The sequence below is a fragment of the Punica granatum genome, chromosome 1 (genome assembly GCF_007655135.1).
Source record: "Punica granatum isolate Tunisia-2019 chromosome 1, ASM765513v2, whole genome shotgun sequence".
Classification (NCBI taxonomy): Eukaryota; Viridiplantae; Streptophyta; class Magnoliopsida; order Myrtales; family Lythraceae; genus Punica; species Punica granatum.
The window spans coordinates 49,480,908-49,502,681 of NC_045127.1; the positions used below are offsets into that span (position 1 = coordinate 49,480,908).

The window sequence follows — 21,774 nt, forward strand, 5'->3', positions numbered from 1 at the left end:
ATACTAAGAATTAAATAAGAATTGGTTCAAACGATTCGACGCTTATTATTCTTAAATAATATTTCAGATTCGAGTATTGTGAATGAATATTAGAAGAGTTTTACTTTTAGAGGGTAGATCTGACTTAAACTGAATTAATCGGCAAACTTTGGATTTTGCAGGTCAGGATACATGCAAAAAAAAGAAAAGAAAATCCCAAGACCCCTCCCCGCAGACACCATAGTCTCGAGGGGCCAAATCGGAACAAAGAAGACAGCAAGACAAATCCTGGCCAGTCCAAGATAACGAGCGCCTGCCTCTGCCCTTCAACATCCAGAGAGGAAAGCTCGGCCAATCATTCGCTCCACCTGGACCGTACGATCGTTCGCCTCGATCATCACTTACCGTCGGAAACCGACGGTCCAGATCTCGCACCAGAGCTCGCGCGAAACATGTGAGTTGGCTCCCCTCTCCTCGCCTCTCCCTTCCATCCACCGAGCTGGACTTTTATCACTGCAGAGGGTCAGCTTGATACTGCGATCTCCATCGGAATCGCGTGTTTGACTCGCAACCCTAATCGGCGAGGGCATTGCCGGGTCAAATCGGTTCCCGTTGGATTGATTCCTCCCTTCCCTGCGTCTTGATTCAGCTGCGGGAATCCCCTGCCCTGGACGAGCAGAAGAATGACGTACGCTTACCATGTTATCAATCACTCTAGAAAGGTAGCAATTGAATCGAATTCTTCTCCTTTTTGAATTTGGCATTCATTTCGAGCTCGGTCCTGAATTGCGGAGTGTTACGTCTACGGATCAAATCTCGAACTGTTAACCATGTCGATGCTGTGTGGTCCAAAAAAAAAAAAATGTCGATGCTGTGTGGTCCAAAAAAAAAAAATGTCGATGCTTGTTCGACTGAAATGGCTCGGAGCTGATTACTCTTCATTCCATAAGGTGTGATTTTGTGCTTCCCGGGGTTATCCTATTGGCCCAGGCTCTCTTTTTGAGGCTTTTCCATCTCATTTGAGACATATGTCGGCAGTTCTGCCTGTTAGAAGTATACCTTCGTTTCGGTATGTTAGGTTTCCATTGTTGGTTCTACGTAATATTCCTCCGAAAGCAAAATTTTTTTCTTAGTCATTTCTTCTAAGCTTAACCCATTTATAAGGGTATATTTTTCTTTGTTCGTTGATAGCGGGTGATTTGGAAATAGATATTCCTCTTAGCATGACAATTTATTATGATCCTAGGAATATTTGTTGTTAGAATCCTGTTCTTTTCTCCAGATGCCCGTTAATATTTTCATTGCAATACTTAATGTTCTGGCTAAGTGTTGGCCGAAATTGTTCTTGAACTCATGTCTTTTCGTGCTAATATTAAAGTGGAGCCACTTTCCTACTCTTTTCATAAGAAACAATGCTCTATTTTCGTGAATTCTGTTGATTTTGCTGTGATTATGTATCTCGTTTGTTCTGCAAATTTGTTCACGTTGTTCTATCTATAGCTTAATTTTGGTAAAGCTGATTGTAAGATCATATGCTGGTCTCTTATGCCTAAGTTTTTCCTGATGCTTTCGACTGTATCTCTGTAAATGATGCATGAGATCTTCTCACTTTGATATTACTGCTAATAGCATGTGAAGATATGATGTAATTCTGCTTTTTGCAGTTGCGAAATGTTGCTGCCCTACTAAGACAAGAGCATTCTGCTTCAATTAGGTGGTTTTCAAATAGCACTCGTACATTGGTCTGTAGAAATGAAGGTATGCAGTTGATCATACCGGTTTGTCTAGTCACAAAAACAGATTATTGATTCTTTATATGTATGAACCTGCACAAATGACACCAGGAATCATTGCTTAAATGGGCACTGGTGATAGACACGAATTATATGCATCCTCATCATGCATGCCTATATTGTATCGGATAGTGTTATTGCTGTTTATTAAGACGACATATTTTTCTTCTTTAAATTCTATGAGTGGAATTTTTAAAGTCAAATGGCTTATGCACTGAGATTTTCATGCCCACGGCATTCTTGGTTGGTTGGTTTCATAGTCATGCTAAATGGGCTCCCTGAAATTGTTAATTGTGTTTACATCAACGAACTAATTGTTCTTACTTTTCAGATACTGTGGGAATTCATCAACATGGTTATGTATCTGCACAGAGACAGTTTGTTTCTAGGCATGCCACTTATAGCACTGTAAGTACAGCATATATTTCTGTAAAAGACATGAACATGGTTTTTCTTTTTGTTTTTTGTTTTTTGTTTGTTTTTTTTTTTTGAGGCAGGACTTCTATCTGCACCTTGTACTCTCACCATTGTGACCATCATGATCGCTAACAGTCTTCTGGCCATCCCGTCGTCATTTTTCCCCCCTTTATATTGACCTTTTTTTTCTTATCATCGATTTCATTTATTATCTACTATACAGTATGTCCGAACCAAAACTAACTTTATAATTGGTTGTAGATGTCATTATCCACATTTAAGAAGAATGAATGTGGGGTGATGGTGGGAAAAATGGATAGGTCGATTTCATTTTCACTTTTGAACAGGTAATCCTCATCATAGACCACTCTCATTGTTTTGCATTGTAGATAGATCTCCATGAATGCACAACCTAAAAGTATTTTATGTATATAGTAGTATGCATGACAACTTTTTGATTCAACGTACTGGTACAGCTGCTGATAGTTTCTCATCTCTGTAATTTCAGGTCACACAAGCATTTGAGTAGGGGTTATTCTTCTGACTCAGGTCACACATTCTTTCGTCTTTGTCTTTATATGTCGTGTTTGCATGATATTAGATATTGTCATGGCTGTTTCAGGTGTATGTGTCTCACTAAGTTTAGAGATGAAAGTGCTTCTAGCAAGTAGTTGACAGGGTAGATGCATTGAACTTGAATCATTGATAACCCTGCTTATTTTCAATTGGCAAACTATCTTCTGACATTGTTCCCAGCATGTAGATGTGGATACATCATTTCAGTCTTATGATAGTCAAGAGCAAGTATTTTTTAATGTTTCATATTCTTCTTGATTTTATGCCTTGAAGATGACTAGGCTCTCTCCTCTCTCTGCCTAATATTTGGAGTGTGATTTTATACTCTGGAAGAGCTCTAGAGTTATTTTTCTTGATCTTGTTCTTTCTCTTTTATGTTTGATATCCTTTAAAGATTACCAACATCAATTTAGTGCCTTTTCATTTTCTTTGGTGAAATCCAATTGTTATGTTTTTTTATTAGTTTCCCGCATGTATGATGGAGGATATATATCATTTAGTAACAATGTTCTGGTTTAACTTTCAGGCCTCCCTCCACATCAAGAAATTGGGATGCCTTCACTTTCACCTACAATGACAGAGGTATTTACCTTACACTTTAGGATCATGGCTTATTGTCAGTGTATTACTATAGTACAGTTGCTTCCACTGGTTGTTTCATGTTCCTACCTGCTGAATCCAGGGTAATATTGCAAGATGGTTGAAAAAAGAGGGCGAGAAGGTTACTCCCGGCGAAGTTCTCTGCGAAGTGGAGACAGTACGCTACTTAAACCTCTATGCTCCTTAAATTCCAGTAATTGTGAATTCATTTGGGTTGCTGACAAGACCTTGATATTAAAAGGATAAGGCGACGGTGGAGATGGAGTGCATGGAAGAAGGCTATCTTGCCAAGATAATAAAGGGTGATGGGTCCAAAGAAATTAAAGTTGGTGAGGTAAATTTTTATATCCTTGACTTGTGATAATACTCCTTTTCTGAAGAAGGAACACTGCATCAAATGTAAAGAGGCAGAAGTCGTAGGTCTTGATGGTTGGTCTCTATTTAATTGTTGATCAAACATCAGTAAAGTTGCATGTTATGAATCATTGATGAGACCTTTATGTTGAAGGTCATTGCTATCACTGTTGAAGAGGAAGAGGATATAGAGAAGTTTAAAGATTATACCCCCTCAGCATCAGATGCAAAGCCTGTAGCTACACCCGAACCTGCCCCTCCCAAACCTGAAGTGGCCCAGGAACCTCCAAGTGCGCCAGCACCAGAATCAAAAGTTTCCGAACCCGGTTCTGCTCCTGCTGGGGATCGTATATTTGCTAGTCCTCTTGCCCGAAAATTGGCTGAAGATAATAATGTAAGTTCTAAAAGTGAATGGTCTTCTGCTAGTATAGCTGCAATATTGAATTAATTGTTTCCCTCTTTTCTTTATTAATGTAGGTTAAAATTTCAAGTATTAAAGGAACAGGGCCTGATGGACTCATTGTGAAGGCTGATGTTGAAGATTATTTGGGTATAATATTGACTTTTATCAATCGCCTGCATCTTTTCTATGTTATGACATAAATTCTGCTTCCGTAAAGCTTGATCCAAGGAACATATTTTATCGTAGAAGGATATTTTATCTGCTTTTGTTTTAAAAAACATAGATAATGACCATTGTACTAGAGTTTTCCTGAGAATTTTCGTTTGGAAATGTAGCTTCACGTGGTAAGGAAGTACCGGCTGGAGCTCCTAAGACTAAGGTTGGAGCAGCTCCAGACTTGGATTATACAGATATCCCACATTCACAAATCAGAAAGGTATGTTGTAGCAATTATTAGAAGTTCTGGTCAAGTAATAAAAATCTGTTACCAAAGAACTCTATTGACAATTGTTGTATCCTCTCATTGCAACTGGATATTATAGTATAATAATGCACATATTTTAGCAGACCCTGCGGAATAGATTATGATTTTAGAGGAAAAATGAACTATGTTCGAGAGCCCCCATGCTATTCCAACCATATTTCCATAGTACATAGCTTGTATTTAGCATACACTGCTTCGCGATATAAGAATTCTATACTCGTTTTTTCCTCAAGATATTTATCATTTGTATGGGGGTACCTTCTCTTCTGTTTCTTGGATGAGGGACTTTCCCTTTGTTTTTATTGTCTTCCTTTTTTCATAAGCTTGAGGATATATGTCCTCCCATGGTTTCTATAGAATGCTGCCTCTTACAATTATATTCGTACTATGATATTTGAATTTCTGCCTCTTACAATTGTATTCCTACTATGATTTTTGAATTTGAGTGAACTTTCTGGGTGTATTACCATAATCATACAAGTTTTATAAATTTGACAGATCACTGCTTCGCGGTTGTTGTTCTCAAAGCAAACTATACCCCATTATTACTTGACAGTGGATACATGTGTCGACAGACTTATGGAGTGAGTTTGACCTTCTCCAATCTATCAATGTATAACAGCCATATGATATTACTTGTCAGATTGTAACCTGTTTCTCACATGCAGATTGCGTAGCCAGCTAAATCAATTACAAGAGAGCTCTGGTGGTAAGCGGATATCAGTCAATGATCTGGTCATAAAGGTACATCTCTGATTCTGACTTACGAGAAAAGGATGCAAAAGATCCGCTTGTTCCTCGCTTTACTGTCAACCTGAGAGCTTTCCCTTGCACTGGAGCCAAATGAAGTCCAAGCAGGATAATTAAGATATATTTTTAGGTCGAATGATAACTAAGTTTTATTTCTATATCAAGATACCTAATAATAATTTTCAGCCACAAAGAAAAAGATATCTAATAAAATTGAGATTCGCCGTCTTAAAGAAATTTTGGATGTTGGTTTTAGCATCAGGCCCTTATGATGCTTTTATGGTGGCTCTCATGAAATGAGAATGAAATGCATCAGAAAAGAGCAAATCTCCTACCAGAATGCCATCAGTTGCATGCAGCAGTTTAACTAAAACTTCCTTGCAGGCTGCTGCTTTGGCTCTTCGTAAAGTTCCTCAATGTAACAGTTCATGGACTGATGACTACATCCGCCAGTAAGTACAATATGTGATTTTTCAATCTCTGGTAGAAGCAGCATATTAATCTGCAGTGTGTGATGCATTTTCTCGTCTCTGTTTCTGTTCAGGTATCACAATGTAAATATCAATGTTGCTGTGCAAACAGATAATGGGCTATATGTCCCTGTTATAAGGGTACGCTTTTCTCTTTTGTCACTCTGACAGGGTTCTTGAAGAACAGCTTCTAAATATACCTGGAACTATTAAAATTTTTGCAGGATGCAGACAAAAAAGGTTTATCTAAGATTTCCGAAGAGGTCAAGAACTTGGCACAAAAAGCTAAGGATAACAGCTTGAAACCTGAGGATTATGAGGTGAATAGGAACGTTTAGCAGTTTATTTTGGAGTCTTCATGCTTGAGTTGAATCAATGCACCTTTTAACATTCTATTGTTACAGGGAGGCACATTTACAGTATCCAACTTGGGAGGCCCGTTTGGTGTAAAACAATTCTGTGCTATCATTAACCCTCCTCAAGCGGGCATTCTTGCTGTTGGGTCAGGTAAGATTTGGCTCTAAAATCTAAATTATACACCCTTTTTTATGAAATTAACTCAATTCATTTCCTCAACGATTGTCTTGAGAACTCCGTCCTTTCTTTGAGCAGCGGAGAAGAAAGTTGTACCAGGTGCAGGATCTGACCAGTACAAGTTCGCATCCTTCATGTCGGTGACTCTAAGTTGCGATCATCGTGTAATAGATGGTAGGTTCTTCTATAGCTTCTGTCACGTCATGTTAGAAATATACTTCCCACTACCTAAGTCATTTTCTTATTATTGTTTCTCGAGACAAATAAAGATGAAATCCCAGTTTTCCCATAGGACACCGTTGCAGCTCCTTCGATTAACTGGTAGCAGTGTAGACATTTAAAACCATATTTTTCCTGCATTTTCTCAGGTGCTATAGGTGCGGAGTGGTTGAAGGCATTCAAGGGCTACATCGAGAATCCTGAGTCTATGCTGCTCTAAGGCTTCTGCAATGTCTACACATCTTTCTAACATTCTTTCTTTTGCCTTCCCGAGAATGTCGGCACTATTCAAAGTTCACCAGAGTTTTGCTTTCCTCTGGTGGTTGTGGGATGTAACGTTTGGCTTCTTTTTGTCCTACCTGGTGTTTTTGCTCATCGACACAGAGCTCGGGTTTTGCTTTCGAATAAATGTCACGGTGAGGGGATTTTGGCTGTGAGGAACTGGAAATGTGAAAATAGAAAGTCGATTTTTTTGATTCCCAACGAGTTCAATAACCCTAACATGAGTAAGATTTTCGCCTAATTGCAAGTTTTAGACCGTTGATGATTGCTTCTCTGTCTCGATTTGTCTAATAGTGAATTCAACTGGGGAAGGAAACTCATGTGGCATAATAATCACCGGTACCAGGATAACGCTATAAACATTTCCCACTGGGTCTTTATAGGTCTCTTTATATAGGTTGTCATATCCTAGTTACAGATGGCAATGGAGACGAAAATGAATCGATGAACTCCTGAGACTCTTGGAAGTAAATGCTCAATGGCAACATCGCTAGCTTACTATCTCGACTAGTGTGACGGCTGCAAAGACCAGGAAAAGGACTCCTCCGATGTAAGATATCGCCTGCCAGGGGAAGATTAAAAGGAGTAAGTACTCGTTTCTAGCATTTTACTTAGTACTTACGAACCAAACACCTCTACATTTGTATGCACACGACATGAATATCCTGTAAATTGATGCTAGAGATAGAACTCACCTTCTCAGACAAGAGCGTTCCTAGCAAAGAACCCCCCAGCACAGCAAGCTGCATGTAAATTGGGGAAATATTAAGCATCTGTACACTCGACACATTTCTATCGACTGAGCCCATGAAGAGAGAGCCATTTAACTTGGAAAAAGGTTTTGCGGAAATCCTGGTCGAGTTAGAAGCAAGCTTACGAGGGTTGCTAAGCCGTGCCCTGCCAATGCTCCTCCAATGACTCCTAGAGGTGAAGAGGCGGCAGCAAGGGCTGCACAAAGAGGAAGTTATTACATATGTTCAACCAATTGTTGCTCAGCACCTCTCCTGAATCCCGTGAATTACATAGACTTTAAGCATGGAGCTCACCTATTGTGGAGAAGAATGATTTATCGCCCCATTCGGCGACAAAAACTAATACGAAAGTGCTAATGACGGTGTTGGCAGCAGCTAAGATTCCCGCACCATTTCCGGAAAATTTGGAAACGGCTAGCTCAGCCTGGTTCAGATGACAAAAGATGATTCATTCTTAGCAGAAAAGAGTTGGTAAGTACTGAGAAAGGTAGCAACTTGATTATGCTGAATGAATGAAGTCCACCTCCTTTTGTTCATCCTCTGATTTTGGACTATCATTCGAGGTGGCATCGAGCAGTGTGGAGATGCCAAAATAGACCTAAGACACTCAAGTTAGTCCTGGGGCAGCTGATTTTATATGGAAAGAGGAATAACTCTCTAAATTCACATCATCCTTTCAATTAGGGCACATATAGATGAGGCCGAAGAATCAAAGCCATTCCTGATAGGCAGCTGGAGTTGGAACCTACCAAGAGACAGACTGCAGCAATATCATCAACAGGCAAATCAGTCTCACCGAACCTGTGAAATGAGCAGAGTATTAGCAAGGCTGTTAGTGATAGTTCAATTTGTTGAAGGATAATCATTGTAATGAAGAATTTTGAGGAGTCACCTGAAAGGAAGGAGCTCATCAACATAGTGAAATGTTCTCCCGAGAACAACAGACACTACTGTCATTGCCCTGTCAAAAAATTAATTCCGTCTAAACTCAAAAGGCTTCATGTCTTAGGGCCAAAATTTTTTTCTTAACAGGAGGTGGTTGCATCCCTACATCTTTGACGGGTTATTAACAACCAACTAATACCATTTTTGGTTCGTGATCAACAGTAAACTGAAAAGACGCGGAATGTCTAAAGCACCATGAGGGGGGGAAAAAAAAAAAACGTACGCAAGTGCACCAAAAGTCCCGGCAAAAACAACAGCTGCAGAGTTCCTTGCTGCTAATAGAGCCTGCAAAATATGCATAATACACTCAGACAATGCAATGAACTGACCTTATTCTTGTAGGGTTAGCCAAGGATTTTGAGATCATGCGTCATGGTCAATTTGAGCTTTCTAAGGGACAAAGAAGTTGTAGATCGTGTTCTTACTGACCGCGATGAAAAAGGTCTTATCACCTAGCTCAGAGAAAAATATGAGCAAGAAAGCCTGCAACAAGTGAGCAATGCTGTTTAGTCGACATTCATTATCGTACAGGGAAATTATTATCCTTTTTTTCTAATCAAATTCAACTGGTAACATTGACTAGAATGTAGTTTGGCCCTGAGTGCTTTAGCTTCCTAATCAATCGGGAGTAGAGAAGTATCGTCTATTAAAAGAACCATTTAGTGCCGATATCTGTTTGAGTCCGCGATAATCAAAAGTTTAAAAGGTAGGAGGTACTATAAAGGTTTGCAGGGAGATTTTCCTAACTGAGGTAAAACCTGTGCTAATATCACCGAGGTCCCCAAGAAAAGGAAGCGACTGCAGGCCACTCGCAATATCCGAACTGGCAATGGCTGGCCCAGAACCTTGAAGAGCAAGGAACCCGACGAGTGTCGAGAACTTCAGCAAACCACAGAACGATGGGTTGGAAGAAGTCAAATTTTCTATTGCAGCAAACCATTTTCTCTCCAAGGTCTTCTCGGGTAACTCATACGTTACACCACATTCATCTTCCCTCAGGCAATCAATGTGATGAGTCTCCTACATTAACAAGTAATGTGCCGATAAGCTTGTATTGCTATTGTCTCAAATTGTGTATAGCAGCAACTGTTTCATTCAAAGATAATAATCATTCTACCAAATTACAGCAGAAAGGAACGAACTTTTACGGGATGTTATATCTACAAAACTTCAGCGCAACGACATTTCAGCGCAATTCATTCCAAGGTTGTCCGAAATTACAAGAGAACAAACTGAACAATTGTGAAAAATCTTACGGGGCCATCACCGAGCCGGGAAGCCGAAGGAATAAAGCGACTGAACCGGTCTTCCACTGTGCTGTCAAACCACTGTCTCCTATACCCACAGACACAGAATTTCACCGTTAAGACGTCAAACGAATCGAACGGTTCTTGAACTCTCTGTGCTACCCCTGGGGAGGTGAAGCCCACCATTGGGTTCCCGTTTCACATCGAATAAGCGACACCCGGTAACTCCAAGAACGCAGCCGGAGCTCCGTCCCCGCTCCTGGAGAAAGGATTAGCAAGAAGGAAGAGACCTTACCTCCAGGAAGAAATGGAGCTCGAGTGACGGAAAGAGAGGCGTGAAATCTGCTCATCGGAGGGAGCGAGGGAGAAGGGGTGCTGAGAGGGGAGGGAGCGGGGAGGTCTAGGGAGGAAATGTGAGCTCAGGACGCTCTCCGAGAGCGCAAAGCTTCGCATCCTCTGCTCCTCTGCCCCGTTTTGCTGCTGAAGTCGGACGACTCTGTTTTCTGATGGAAGAACGGAAGGAAGATAATGAAGAACAGAGGGATAAGCTGTCCGGTCGGACTCGTGGCGCCACCACGCCCCCCGCCTCTGCCTTTACTTCTTTGTATAGACAGATCTCTCGTAAAACGACTCTATTTTTGTGAAATTATTAACTGGCCCCTCTGTTTGGGCTAATTTATAATTTGAACCCAGTAGAACTGCTACTTTACCATTGCAATCCATCTCTGAAGTTGTGGCCATCAGATTTCCCATCCAGCTGGTTGCAAGGCTTTTTGAGTTACTATGCCGATTAAGTTAACTTATAAACCTTCGCTCTCAGGTTAATATATTCAACGATGGATCACGATCATCAACAAGCGAGAAAATTACAGAAAGACCTCCGATCTTCTAATGTAGTTTCTAGTTGTATCTTCGCTCTTGCAGCATGCGATTCTGCCCGTCACTCCATCCTGCAATGACGACGGTCTTCGAACCAGTGAAGTCTCCGTATACGGTACATCTTTTTGCCTATGAAAAGGATATGTGTCTTGGGGGCACTACAGGCTCAAAATCTCAAATCCATCCGAGGGGAAGATCTTACGGCTTCGAGGAAATGGGAGGTCGATTGTAAAGTAAGATACCATGTCTTCTTTCAATGGGTATTTCGTGTTCAGTGAGTATGGTATCATGGTGGCTAACTCTACCCATGTCTTGCTTTGCGGAATTCGTCTCGCCAATGTTTGCAGTCATTCTCGGAAGATTTCTCAATCAGCATTGAAAAAAAAAAAGGCACTAGGTGTTGGGCTGTGTAAAAATAACCGATAATTGAACCGTCCCAATAACCGCACCATTTTGAGCAGAAAATAACCGAAATATTCAGTTTCGGGAAAAAATCGGTTCCTATATTCTCATTCATTTGGTTTCGAGACGGTTACGATTTCTAATTTTAAAAACTGTGGTTAATCCTCCTATCCCGAATATATATAAAAAAATACAAATTATATATTTTGTTATATTTATTTATAGATTTGAGTTCAAATATTTTCATTTTCTTTATTTCTTAAGAAAAAAGTTGGAAAAGAAATCTCAAAAATCATCTAGCCATTATGTAGAGGATTGAGAGGTGTTGAGTAATGATGAGAATTTCGATATTTTTGTGTAATTAGAACTTCGTAAAAATTTGATTAATTTATAAACGTGCTTGCTTTTATTTTTTCACTTTATTTAGTGTTGATTGCACTCTTGTAGAATGATTAGACTTTATAAATTTGGACTTTAATGTTAATTTTCTTAATTTGGGACGGTTCGGTTAACCGAACCGAAAAAAAAAATGTTATTTTTTAGGAAGGATTTATGATTGTAATATGGTTACGGGATCGATTTCCGCTAGGAAAATTTCATTCCCAAAAATTCGAAACTAGTATAGTTATCACCTAAAACCAAACCATCCCCGCCCATGCCCACTCCCAACTAGATGGGATCGTAGATCATCATCATATCTTGCCAAATCTCCACGCTCTTAGACCCGGAAATTATCTGATGGTGTAGGGCACTATGGAGGGACAATATGGAGCATTACCAGCTCTTACGCAATTGGGTCGATGTCGTCTCCAATGTGGGCATGGCCTAGCTGGCCTGCTACTGGTATATATCTCATTCTCAATGTAGCTAGGTAGGTCCACTTTTGCATTTTCCAAATGTTTGGGAAACTGAAAAGCATGGCAAAGAATGAATGAATTGCTTCTTCTCTCTAGTTTCCCATCCTCTCGTACTGTGGAAAACGGGACAGACCATATGACTAACATCCAATAAAAATATATTTAAGTGGTAAACGTGGCCGACGGTAATCTCATAAATTTCTACTTATATACATTCTGATTGATTATTACTCATTAATAATGAATAAATAATATTAATTGAATATTTAGTTCGATGGTATATTTCCTTTTCCTTTGTTAAAAGCAAAAGGTTTTCTAACAACCAAATAGCATCTGTTTGGTGTCGATTTTCCTTTTTGACACCAAAAGAGGAAATCATTATCTGTTACTAACGGTTGTTCAGTTGACACGTTATCACATTGTTTGTTAATATTTTTAATTATGTATTATTGCTGATCAGATCATGCCTGTTCTAATTTTGAAATTTCTATTAATGTCCCAGTACTTGTTTTCCTTGTGCACCATGAGTTGTTTTCCTCTGCTATGGACGTTAGATCATAATGATCACATCCTCTTCAATATTCAAAATATCCGAAAGGAATAGTTAGAAGACTGAAAAGATGGGAATTATTATGCAACTTCGCTTGGTTGAATTTAGTAATCTCTGTGCAATATATATACCTCTTAAATATTCAAAATATCCGAAAGGAATAGTTATGACTGAAAAAATGGCAATTATTATGCAACTTCGTTTGGTTGAATTTAGTAGTCTTTTTGCAATATGTATGGATAGCTAGTAAAGATATATAGTACTGCATGCCCCATTTTGAGGTAAAAAGACATTCGTATGGGCATCAAGTCATAGTCCAGAGATTGTACACGGTTCGCGAATTATCTGACCTACCGATGGATGTAAATGATTGGGTTCTGATGGTAACTACCATGTTTCTAATCATCATAGTTTCAGGTCAGACAAGCATCACGTATTGAATCCCCGTTCTCTCGGGACCATATATATATGTTTTCAGAGACCACTAAAAGATCAATATATATATATATACATAATATTCTCAAATTGACATCTTATTGAAGCGGAATTATTAATTATGGGACATTTCTTTGTTTTCAAATCAAGGTACATCTAATGTCACAAAGGGTGATCAGAAGATCTTCCCCCAAAGTTAAACATAGTAAGATGCCAAACACTCAAAGCCAAAAGGGGGGAAAAAAAAAGGAAAAGGAAAAGAAGCAAATGTTATCAACCAGAAGAACAACTTATTACCACCGAGAACTTGGACTAGAACAACAACTTATTACCAGCACTCGTACAACTTAATGTCGGTCCGGAGTCGGAAGTAGACTTCGCCTTCGAATGCATCGGTCATGAGAGTAGCCACTCCTCTGGCCATGAAGAAGTCTCCCGTCCCGCCAATAACAGACACATCCCTAGTCTCGTTCATCAGCGGGTCTGCTCCCGCGAAGTTGATGCTCCCCTTGTGCTCGGTGGAGTTGAAAACGAATGAGAACCCAAGCCATGCCGTGAAGATCTCCTTCCGGTCATAGATGTAGAATCCCTGGGCCCGGCCCACTGGGGTCGAGTGCAGGTTGTTGTCCAGGGTTATCGGGTCATCAAACACGACAAGGTCACCGAAGTGGCTCTGGCCAGCCAGGATCGTCATGTTGCCCCAGGCCGGCGCCCCGACAATGGCCGAGGTGGCATTCTTTGCATTTGCGCCATTGTAGATTACGTCATGGAAGTAGAACACAAGGTGCTTGCACGGGATGCGTGCTTGGATCTTGCCACCATGACCCGCAGACGTGTCAAAGATGAGGAGGAGGGCAAAGAAGAAGAAGGAAAGAGCAAATCTTATTCCTTTAACGACCATCGCTTCTAGAACTAACGAATCAAGCCCGATGAACTCGATATCTTCCAGTAGGTGAAAGATTCGACCAGTTGTGGGTATGAGAATTTTGTGCTAGGATGGCCTCTTTATATAAGCTGTGACATGAAAGGGCTGAATTTAATGCACCTGAAGTTCTACATGGTAAGAGCTTAGCTTGAAATTAAAGCCATTAATTTTAGGTGATACTCAAACTATATGCCAATTAATCCATGAATTTTTTTTATTTTTCTTGAATCCTAAGGATAAGACAAATGATTGGATGCACTACTGAAACACGCTCGCGGTCCTGGCCGAGGTTGTCAACTGCTGGAAAGCTTCCCTTTTTGTGATGAATCAATGGTGGAAAGTTTCCTTAATTGTCGAAAAAATATTAGTTAAGCGTTACTCTTTTCTGATAAATTTGATTGAGACTCATCCAAGATAATTCTGTAACTTGGTAAAAGGAGAGAACAATGTGTAATCTGATCACATTCATGTGAAGCGCATGAGGTTAAACTAGGTTTTCCTTGGATGAAACAACTTATAAAGGTCGCTAGGCCGCAGAATATCTAAAAAATATTTACACCGGTGGTAGTTCCAATCTGACTATTACGATCCAATTATAATTTTCTTTATAGTTGTTGTGGAAGCACTTAATTTCTATGAAAATAGATCGAACATCACCCAGTAAAAATAAGTCGAGATGTAGTAGTTTCTAATTGGTTCGACAAAGACCCATTCATCATCGGGACCACCTCGAGTACAATTTGAATAGATTAATATTTTTTTTTCTTTTTTCTGGTGAACGTATTGATTAATCTTATATATCATCATTCCCTCTCGAGATATATATATATATATATATATATATATATATATATATATATTCTGTTGGAACCTGAGAATGAAGTAAGATCTCTTGATTTGATAACAACGAATGAAGAGCCCTATGATTTTGGGTTGAGAATGAGTGCGACTCTGTCTATTACATTAATTAATTACTTTGGCAGTTAAAATTGTAGGAGCTAACACTCATAATTCTTCTATTTTAATTTCAAATGGGCATGAGAGCTAACGCTAACGGAATATTGAAAAAGAGCAGTTAAAATAATATAAATTGATTCAAACGATTAAATATTATTCTCTCTAAATAAGGTCTCAAATTCATAAGTTTTGCAAATAGAATAAATTAATAATTGAGAGTTTTGCTTCTTAGTAAGTCAATTGAATTCAAACTGAATTAATTAGGACCCTTTGAGTTTTTAGAGACGGATTTCCGAAGATTAGATAGGATGCACATTAAAAAAAAATGGCAACCAATATTTTCAATTATATTCTTCAAAGATAGGGCTTAATTTAGTTATGACGTTTTGACATGTGGCTTGCTGATAGCCAATCATTGTCATTAATTTTTAATTAATCCGGATTTAGCTAGGTAGCTGTTTCCCACGTCTACGTTATCAACAACCATTTGTCCATGAACTTGTCAAACGTAATATCGATGACACGGCCCACATTTACCAGTTGCCACAGATGGAGAAGTAGGTCTACCTTACACCAAAAGCGTTGATTTGCTGTGCGGACCAAAAGAGTTTTACTGATTTGATTTGCTGTACGGGCAATTGAAAAACGAGCTTAGCATTGCCCCGACGTTAGCTCTACCGGCTAATTAATGGCCAAGATAGATTAGCCTCGACGACTTTTTGCCCTAAAACTAACACTCCGCTAAATGTCCTCCTGCACTAGTTTTTTGTCCCATGCGTTGCACGAGTTCATATTCATATATCTCTATGTCATTTTTATTGTAATTATTTATCTCACACAAAATTATAATAATTTTCAACTTTTAATTTTAATATAAATAGTAATCCTCAATAATTTTTTAATAAAACTTATTATAATAATAACAATTTCTATTCAATTAACATGCGTCATATTTTTAAATTAACCGTTACTATAAATTTATCACATATATTCATTTTTGTAGATAGAATATAAATTTCTATTTTTAAAATATTGTTTATAACATCCTTATCTTTATATTTTATTTTTATTTTTTGTCAGTTAATAGCATTATGTTAAATTTGTTCTTTTATAGGATCATGATAATTTTAGAAATTCTATATATCATCAATTTTTTTGTAGTGTTTATATCGTTTGGTGTTTTATATATACTAGTAGGTAAGCACGTGCATTGCACCGTAGCATAATTCATCAATAGAATACTAATTAAAGTTTATCTATTATATATATGATGATTGTCATTCATAAATTATAAACTCATAAACAAATGTTTGACCTTGGTGTAGTGCCTAGAAACGTCTCCCTAGTCTTTGTGGATTTTATCTACTAAACTTCTTGATGGAGTTTCAGTTGGAACTTGGAAATACCCACTTTTTTCAGTCTAAAATTCTTCTGATAATTATTTTTTCAATAGAATTTTCAAAGAGTACATGTAAAAATATCTTCACTTTTTTCTTGCAAATGTTTTTCTTAATATGGATTTTTGGAAATTATATTTTTAAAAAAGTATAATGAAATGAACCCGACCAAAAGATGCTTTGACACCAAAGCCAATGGCTAGCCACCTTAGTCCAAGAAAATTGATTATCTGCAGGACAAATGCGGATCCTTGAACTTTTTTTTTTTTTTTTTGTGTAAGGCTTCCGAGAGAAATTTTGTCAAAAATATTTTTATATTTGAAAAAATGTTTTCAGTGAAAGTTTTGAAACCTAATTCTGAAAGAATTTTCATTAGTAAATTGTTTGAAAGTTATTTTATTTATAAAATATTTTGAAAAAGGTTACGATGTAATTTTGATGAATGTATCGTTGAATCTCTTAAACCTTTTTAGACGAAATTTACGTTAATTTGTCAGATATTCCATCAGATTATCTAACAATTTCTTTGTAATGACTGCCCATTTATATCATCCCTCAATTTTAATCATATCGGGACACACCAAAGTTACACACGTCCACCTATTAGACCACAGCAAAGCATGAACTTTTTGGACATTCTTAACGCACAATGATACATCCTTACATTACCCAAAACAAGCTTTATACAATGAAAGCACTTGCATCCCATACAACTGATGTATTTGAAGGTCATCTAGGCTCGAACCTAGATTTCAGACCCTATTGGAATTTTAAATACCAAATATATAGTACAATCGCAAATTAAAAAAAGAAGAAGAGTTGTCTCAGTGCAAAGAACAATTTTGTGATTAACTAATTATAACATAATGAATCTAAATCATCCAAAACAAGATGAATCTATGAAAAAAAAAAGCAATAAATTTATCCTCCAACAATACAGGACCACCCATTGGAATTTCTTTTTGTGTATACACCGTTATTCAAAATTCTAATAGATCCAAACTAATATAGTTGAACTGGTTGGCCACCCATTAAATTTTGAAGTTCAATTTTATAATTGACATAGAGCACTCATACAATAAAAAAGGTTAAAATATAATGAGCCATTTCTAAGTAATGAATGAACAAAGAAAATCTCTGTAAAAAATTATAAGATGAAAAAGTTTCAAAATGATGGAAAGCTTCTTCGCGCTCCAACGCCATTGAATATCAATTGCCACGCTCTAAAAGGACCTTTTTCAGTTGCCAATCAAATGCAGCCATGCAAGCCTCCATTGCAGAGAAATTATGTCGCAAAATACAAACTCGTTGGTCGATGCTTTTTAGCGTCGACCAAGGCCAGCCAAATTAAAAGAGAAAAAGGAAGACATCTTCTTGCCAATCGGCTCTCTCTCTCTCTCTCTCTCTCTCTCTCTCTCTCTCAGCAACTCTTGCTCCCGCTTGCCTTGTTGTTGCTACTTCTCCTTACTACTGCCCTTGCTGCTTTTACTTCCCTAGCTATGCTCGTCCTTGCTCTTGCTGCTTTTCGAGCTATGCTTCTCTCTCTTCACTCCCCTTGCTGCTGCTCCTTCATCGTCATACTCAGTTTTCTTCGGCCACTATGGCATGCCTCTGCTAAGAAAAAGAGAGAGAAAGGGGAGAAAAAGAGAGAGAAAAGCACACAGAGAGAATAGAGAGAAAATGACAAACTTAAATAAAAAAGAATATTTAATTTCGATGTTCGAACTTTTGGATGGGTGAAATCTTTTTCACCTTCCACTTTATTTTTGTAATTCAAAAAACTTTGACAACGCTTTGGAAACCGCTGCCTTCAGTACCCCTGGGATGATGTTTCTAAAATCGTCGGCCAATACAATCCTTGAACAACCTGTAAGTTAGGGGGCCCTTTCGTAAATGCATTCTAAAGGGTCGATCAAGGGGTACCTTGGCCGACACTCAGAAGCGTCGCCCAAGGTACCCATGTGCCAACACCTTTTTAGTCGGCCAATGCAAACCTTTGTCGACGATTCCACAAGCCTCGGCATAGGTCAACCTAAGCCGATGCTTTGAAGCATCAGTGAAAGTATTCAAATTTTTTTTTAAAAAATTATTTAGGTGATGCTTGCAAAAGTGTCAGCATAAGAGAAACTATGGCAAATGTTTCATAAAGCATCACCTAAAGTTCATATTGCATAATTTTTTGCGACACTTTTAAAAATGTCCGCAATTAAAGGTCGCCTACATGTCGTTTTCTTGTAGTGGAGTCCAGATATTGAAAGGAAGATCAAATTGATTAGAGGGGCTTATAAGATGATTAAGAAGACAGTGGTAATTCTTCAACACAAGGTAAAAGAATGTCGAGAGTTTTTCGATCCTTTAATTTATTTATAAAGATGCTCTGTTCGGTGACACATGAAATTTAGTTACACGATGATGACAAAAGGATGCTCATCGGGAAATTCTCTGTTATGCAAATCACAGAGGAATGCCTTTAGGTACATATTTCGGCGATAATATTGGATCGGTTCCAATGACATTAACAGTATAGTACTCTTTGCTCCATACTCTGTGGACGTCCTTCTCAGTCAACTTAATTAGCATGAAGAGGAGCAGATATGAATTTCTCCCACCAAACCTCGCGGATTGAGTGCTAGCTAGCTTGCATCCTCTCCTCCACAAGATTACAATGACTGCACTGTCTATTCCAATAGCAAACGGAAAATCTACTCTCCTGCCTGTTGAAAGTGAGTGCAGAGTAGTTCCGGGTTACGAATATCTCGATGTTGAATGTAGAAGTACATGTTGGGTGCTTGAGGGACTGCGGGGAGAGAAGTTCCAGCATCTTCTTCATCATAGTCTTTATATCAATTATCAATATATTGTTACACTTCCACACCACACTTAACGTAATGTCACATTCAATCACTACACCTCAGAATTCATCTCTCCTGGCATTTTCTTATCTCTTGTTGCAGTTGAGCACAGGCAACACTTTTCCCTGCGATTGGAAATCCCCGGCAAATTAATGTATAGATTAGGCCCCATATAATTTTTCCTTGGGGTAGCTCAAAATCATGGTGCTCCTAGCTAGATTACCAGGCTTGTAAGCCACTGATATATATATATATATATATATATATAAGTCAATACTTCTTAGTATATATATAGTAATCTTATCATGGTTTGAGTTTGATTCCTATCGAAAATGAAAACTCTTAGCAAGTACTTCTCATTAATATGCTAAGCTAGCTTGTCATAAATGGCTTGGCGTGAAAGAACATATAATTACACCAGCGCGTCATAAAACAAAGATATATCTACACCCCTATAGTATAGATAATGGGCTTTATTTGATTCTTTTTTAATTAAAGTAGTTGGATTTAAGAAAAAGAAAGGGAAGTTTCCTTATACTAAAGAAAAAGGCCTATAAAGCTCATTTTAAATAGCGAAATTCTGAAGTGGATGTGATTGTAAAGATACATACTCTCACTGATAATTAAGAAATTTTTTCTCATCGTAAGACTAGGACTACCAGTACTCTTGATTTAGCTTTCTTTTTTATTTTCTTCTACTAGATCTATGTGCTTTGTTTGTGGCGGAAAAAAATTTCAAAATCCCATTCTACCAGGAAAAAAAAAAGAGAAAAAAATTCCAACCTTCGAAGTTAGCAAGTTCATTTATATATTGCACCATAGACACCTCCAAAATATAGAAAGGTCAAAGGTTTGCTTTCATTATCACCTGTTTGGTTTCACAAAATTTTTTAACTCTACTTCACGTAACTTCATTTATCTTCAATTCAACAATATAATTATTACTTTTCCATTTTTTTTCAATTTTTGTAATCATTTAATTTAATTTTTAATATTAAATTCTCTCAATTATTCATTACTTTTTTCACAATTTAACAATACAATCATTATTTTCTTTCAACTTTTTAGTACTTTTTCTCATAAAAAACTCAACTCAACTCAATTCTAAAACCAAACACCACCAATTAATGATATTCCTTTTTATCCAAAAAAGAAAAATAACAATGACATTCCTATAATTCACCAACAAAAAATATATATAAAAATTCACGCAACTTTTTATTTAAAGAAAGAATTTGGTCCTTCATTTTTCAAGTTCTTGTTGTTATGAATCTTTAAATTTTTTTGTTGCTGTTCTCATTCTCTACCTTTTGCTTTTTTGTCACTTTAGTCTGGCCGTTCAATTTTCCATGTAAAAGCTCATTTTCTGTCCAAAAAATAGTCTGTTCAAATAATATAATTTTTAAAATTTAAAAAAACTAGAAACTGAAAAAAGAAAATCGTTTGAACCTTACCCTTAACTTTAAGGCTATGTCATCATAATGGCCCGATCCATAAAAAACTTGAGGGGCAAAATGAGACAGAGAAAAAACTTGGGGGAACATGCACAGGAAAACGGCAGGAGCGGAGAGGGCCGCTGGAGAGAGGGGTGGTGGGGGTGTGTTCTTTTATTTTTCCCTTCATTTTTTATTTTCTTAATCTTTCTTACAATAATTTTTTTAAAAAAAACTTTTTGGATGGAAAATATATTTTTCAACAAAACAATAGATGTCCCGACTAAAGTGACAAAAAAGCGAAAGAATGAGGATGACAAAAAAAAAAAGGATCACAATGATAAAAACACGAAATGACAAAAGCACGAAAAGTTGACGATCAAATATATATTTTTCTCTTTTATTTAAGAGAAAGACGTTTATAAGAGAGGGATATTTGAATACATTGTAATTCGTTCTTCCTCATAAGTAAAGAAATTCTTGGTTCACCCTTTCTATTCCCGTAGTCCTCTCTCTCTAGGTTAGCGTGGACCTTCCTCACATAACCCAAAAGGATATTCATTTTCAATATATAGTAACATAATTAATCAAGTCGATGGTATAAATTAACAATGTCCAATGTAAGATCTATAATCTTGGAAAACCATTAAGCATGCGCTTTGCGAGTCATTGGAATTGAAAGTCCCTGTACCTCTATTTCAGTTTATTTTTCTTGACGATGGTTTGCCCTTTGGAATCTTTGGAACTATATTTTGTACCTTTATATTCTCTAATAAACTTTCTCATGAATTTTTTTTTAAAATATCAGCATGCCGCGATACTGCGAATAAAGAATTCAAAGTATGAATTTATTGATAAATCCGAAAATTAACTGTTTCAGCCCTAGAGCTTACAAAGCTTAAATAGGGATTAAGAAAACCTAAATTGCATGAAAAGAATTAAACTTTCCTAAAATTGCAAAAACACCCAAATAACGATAAAATACCCATTTGAGGCCCTAAACGATGGAATTTGCCTTAAATATCGAAAAATCACGGCAAAGCCGTGTGTTTTGCTCAGGAGGCCGTTTCCTTTGATATTGAGTTATCAGAACCTATTTTTCTCCAGGTACCGATTTACCGCTACCTCTGTCGTATCAGTACAACAAACAGCAGGAGAAAGAATAATATTATAATAGTGCATTAACGCTTTGTTTGGAATGGTAGAATAAGTTGTAGTAAACGATGATTTTGACCTGCACTAGGAAATAACGTGGAACTAGTCACGTAACTTGTGCCTTGCA

General features: G+C 37.6%; 3 protein-coding genes across 4 annotated transcripts; 1 reads left to right on the plus strand and 2 right to left on the minus strand.

The window, feature by feature from the left end:
• Window positions 1–257: 257 nt before the first annotated feature.
• Window positions 258–7,062, plus strand: LOC116213917 (dihydrolipoyllysine-residue acetyltransferase component 3 of pyruvate dehydrogenase complex, mitochondrial-like). Its single transcript, XM_031549065.1, has 19 exons — window positions 258–701; window positions 1,644–1,737; window positions 2,104–2,180; window positions 2,451–2,536; window positions 2,698–2,738; window positions 3,292–3,347; window positions 3,448–3,522; window positions 3,607–3,699; window positions 3,874–4,113; window positions 4,197–4,269; window positions 4,458–4,558; window positions 5,105–5,190; window positions 5,275–5,350; window positions 5,741–5,808; window positions 5,901–5,967; window positions 6,051–6,146; window positions 6,231–6,333; window positions 6,439–6,534; window positions 6,729–7,062. The coding sequence occupies exons 1-19, from the start codon at window positions 663–665 to the stop codon at window positions 6,797–6,799; spliced, it is 1,638 nt and encodes a 545-aa protein (XP_031404925.1). The 5' UTR covers window positions 258–662; the 3' UTR covers window positions 6,800–7,062.
• Window positions 7,063–7,183: 121 nt separating this feature from the next.
• Window positions 7,184–10,401, minus strand: LOC116213925 (GDT1-like protein 1, chloroplastic). 2 transcript variants are annotated; one of them, XM_031549085.1, is made up of 12 exons: window positions 10,101–10,401; window positions 9,815–9,893; window positions 9,306–9,578; window positions 8,988–9,041; window positions 8,782–8,843; window positions 8,506–8,574; window positions 8,363–8,414; window positions 8,137–8,211; window positions 7,908–8,037; window positions 7,690–7,809; window positions 7,557–7,604; window positions 7,184–7,423 (listed from the first exon to the last, which is right to left on the minus strand). In XM_031549085.1, the coding sequence occupies exons 1-11, from the start codon at window positions 10,256–10,258 to the stop codon at window positions 7,561–7,563; spliced, it is 1,116 nt and encodes a 371-aa protein (XP_031404945.1). In that variant the 5' UTR covers window positions 10,259–10,401; the 3' UTR covers window positions 7,184–7,423; window positions 7,557–7,560. The 2 variants fall into 2 exon arrangements, with proteins under 2 accessions (XP_031404945.1, XP_031404937.1); XM_031549077.1 differs by having other exon boundaries at window positions 7,739–7,809; window positions 10,101–10,400.
• Window positions 10,402–13,029: 2,628 nt separating this feature from the next.
• LOC116193938 (disease resistance response protein 206-like) lies at window positions 13,030–13,949 on the minus strand. The gene has a single exon (XM_031522679.1). It carries the CDS (start codon window positions 13,827–13,829, stop codon window positions 13,257–13,259), a length of 573 nt encoding a protein of 190 aa, XP_031378539.1. The 5' UTR covers window positions 13,830–13,949; the 3' UTR covers window positions 13,030–13,256.
• Window positions 13,950–21,774: the final 7,825 nt, after the last annotated feature.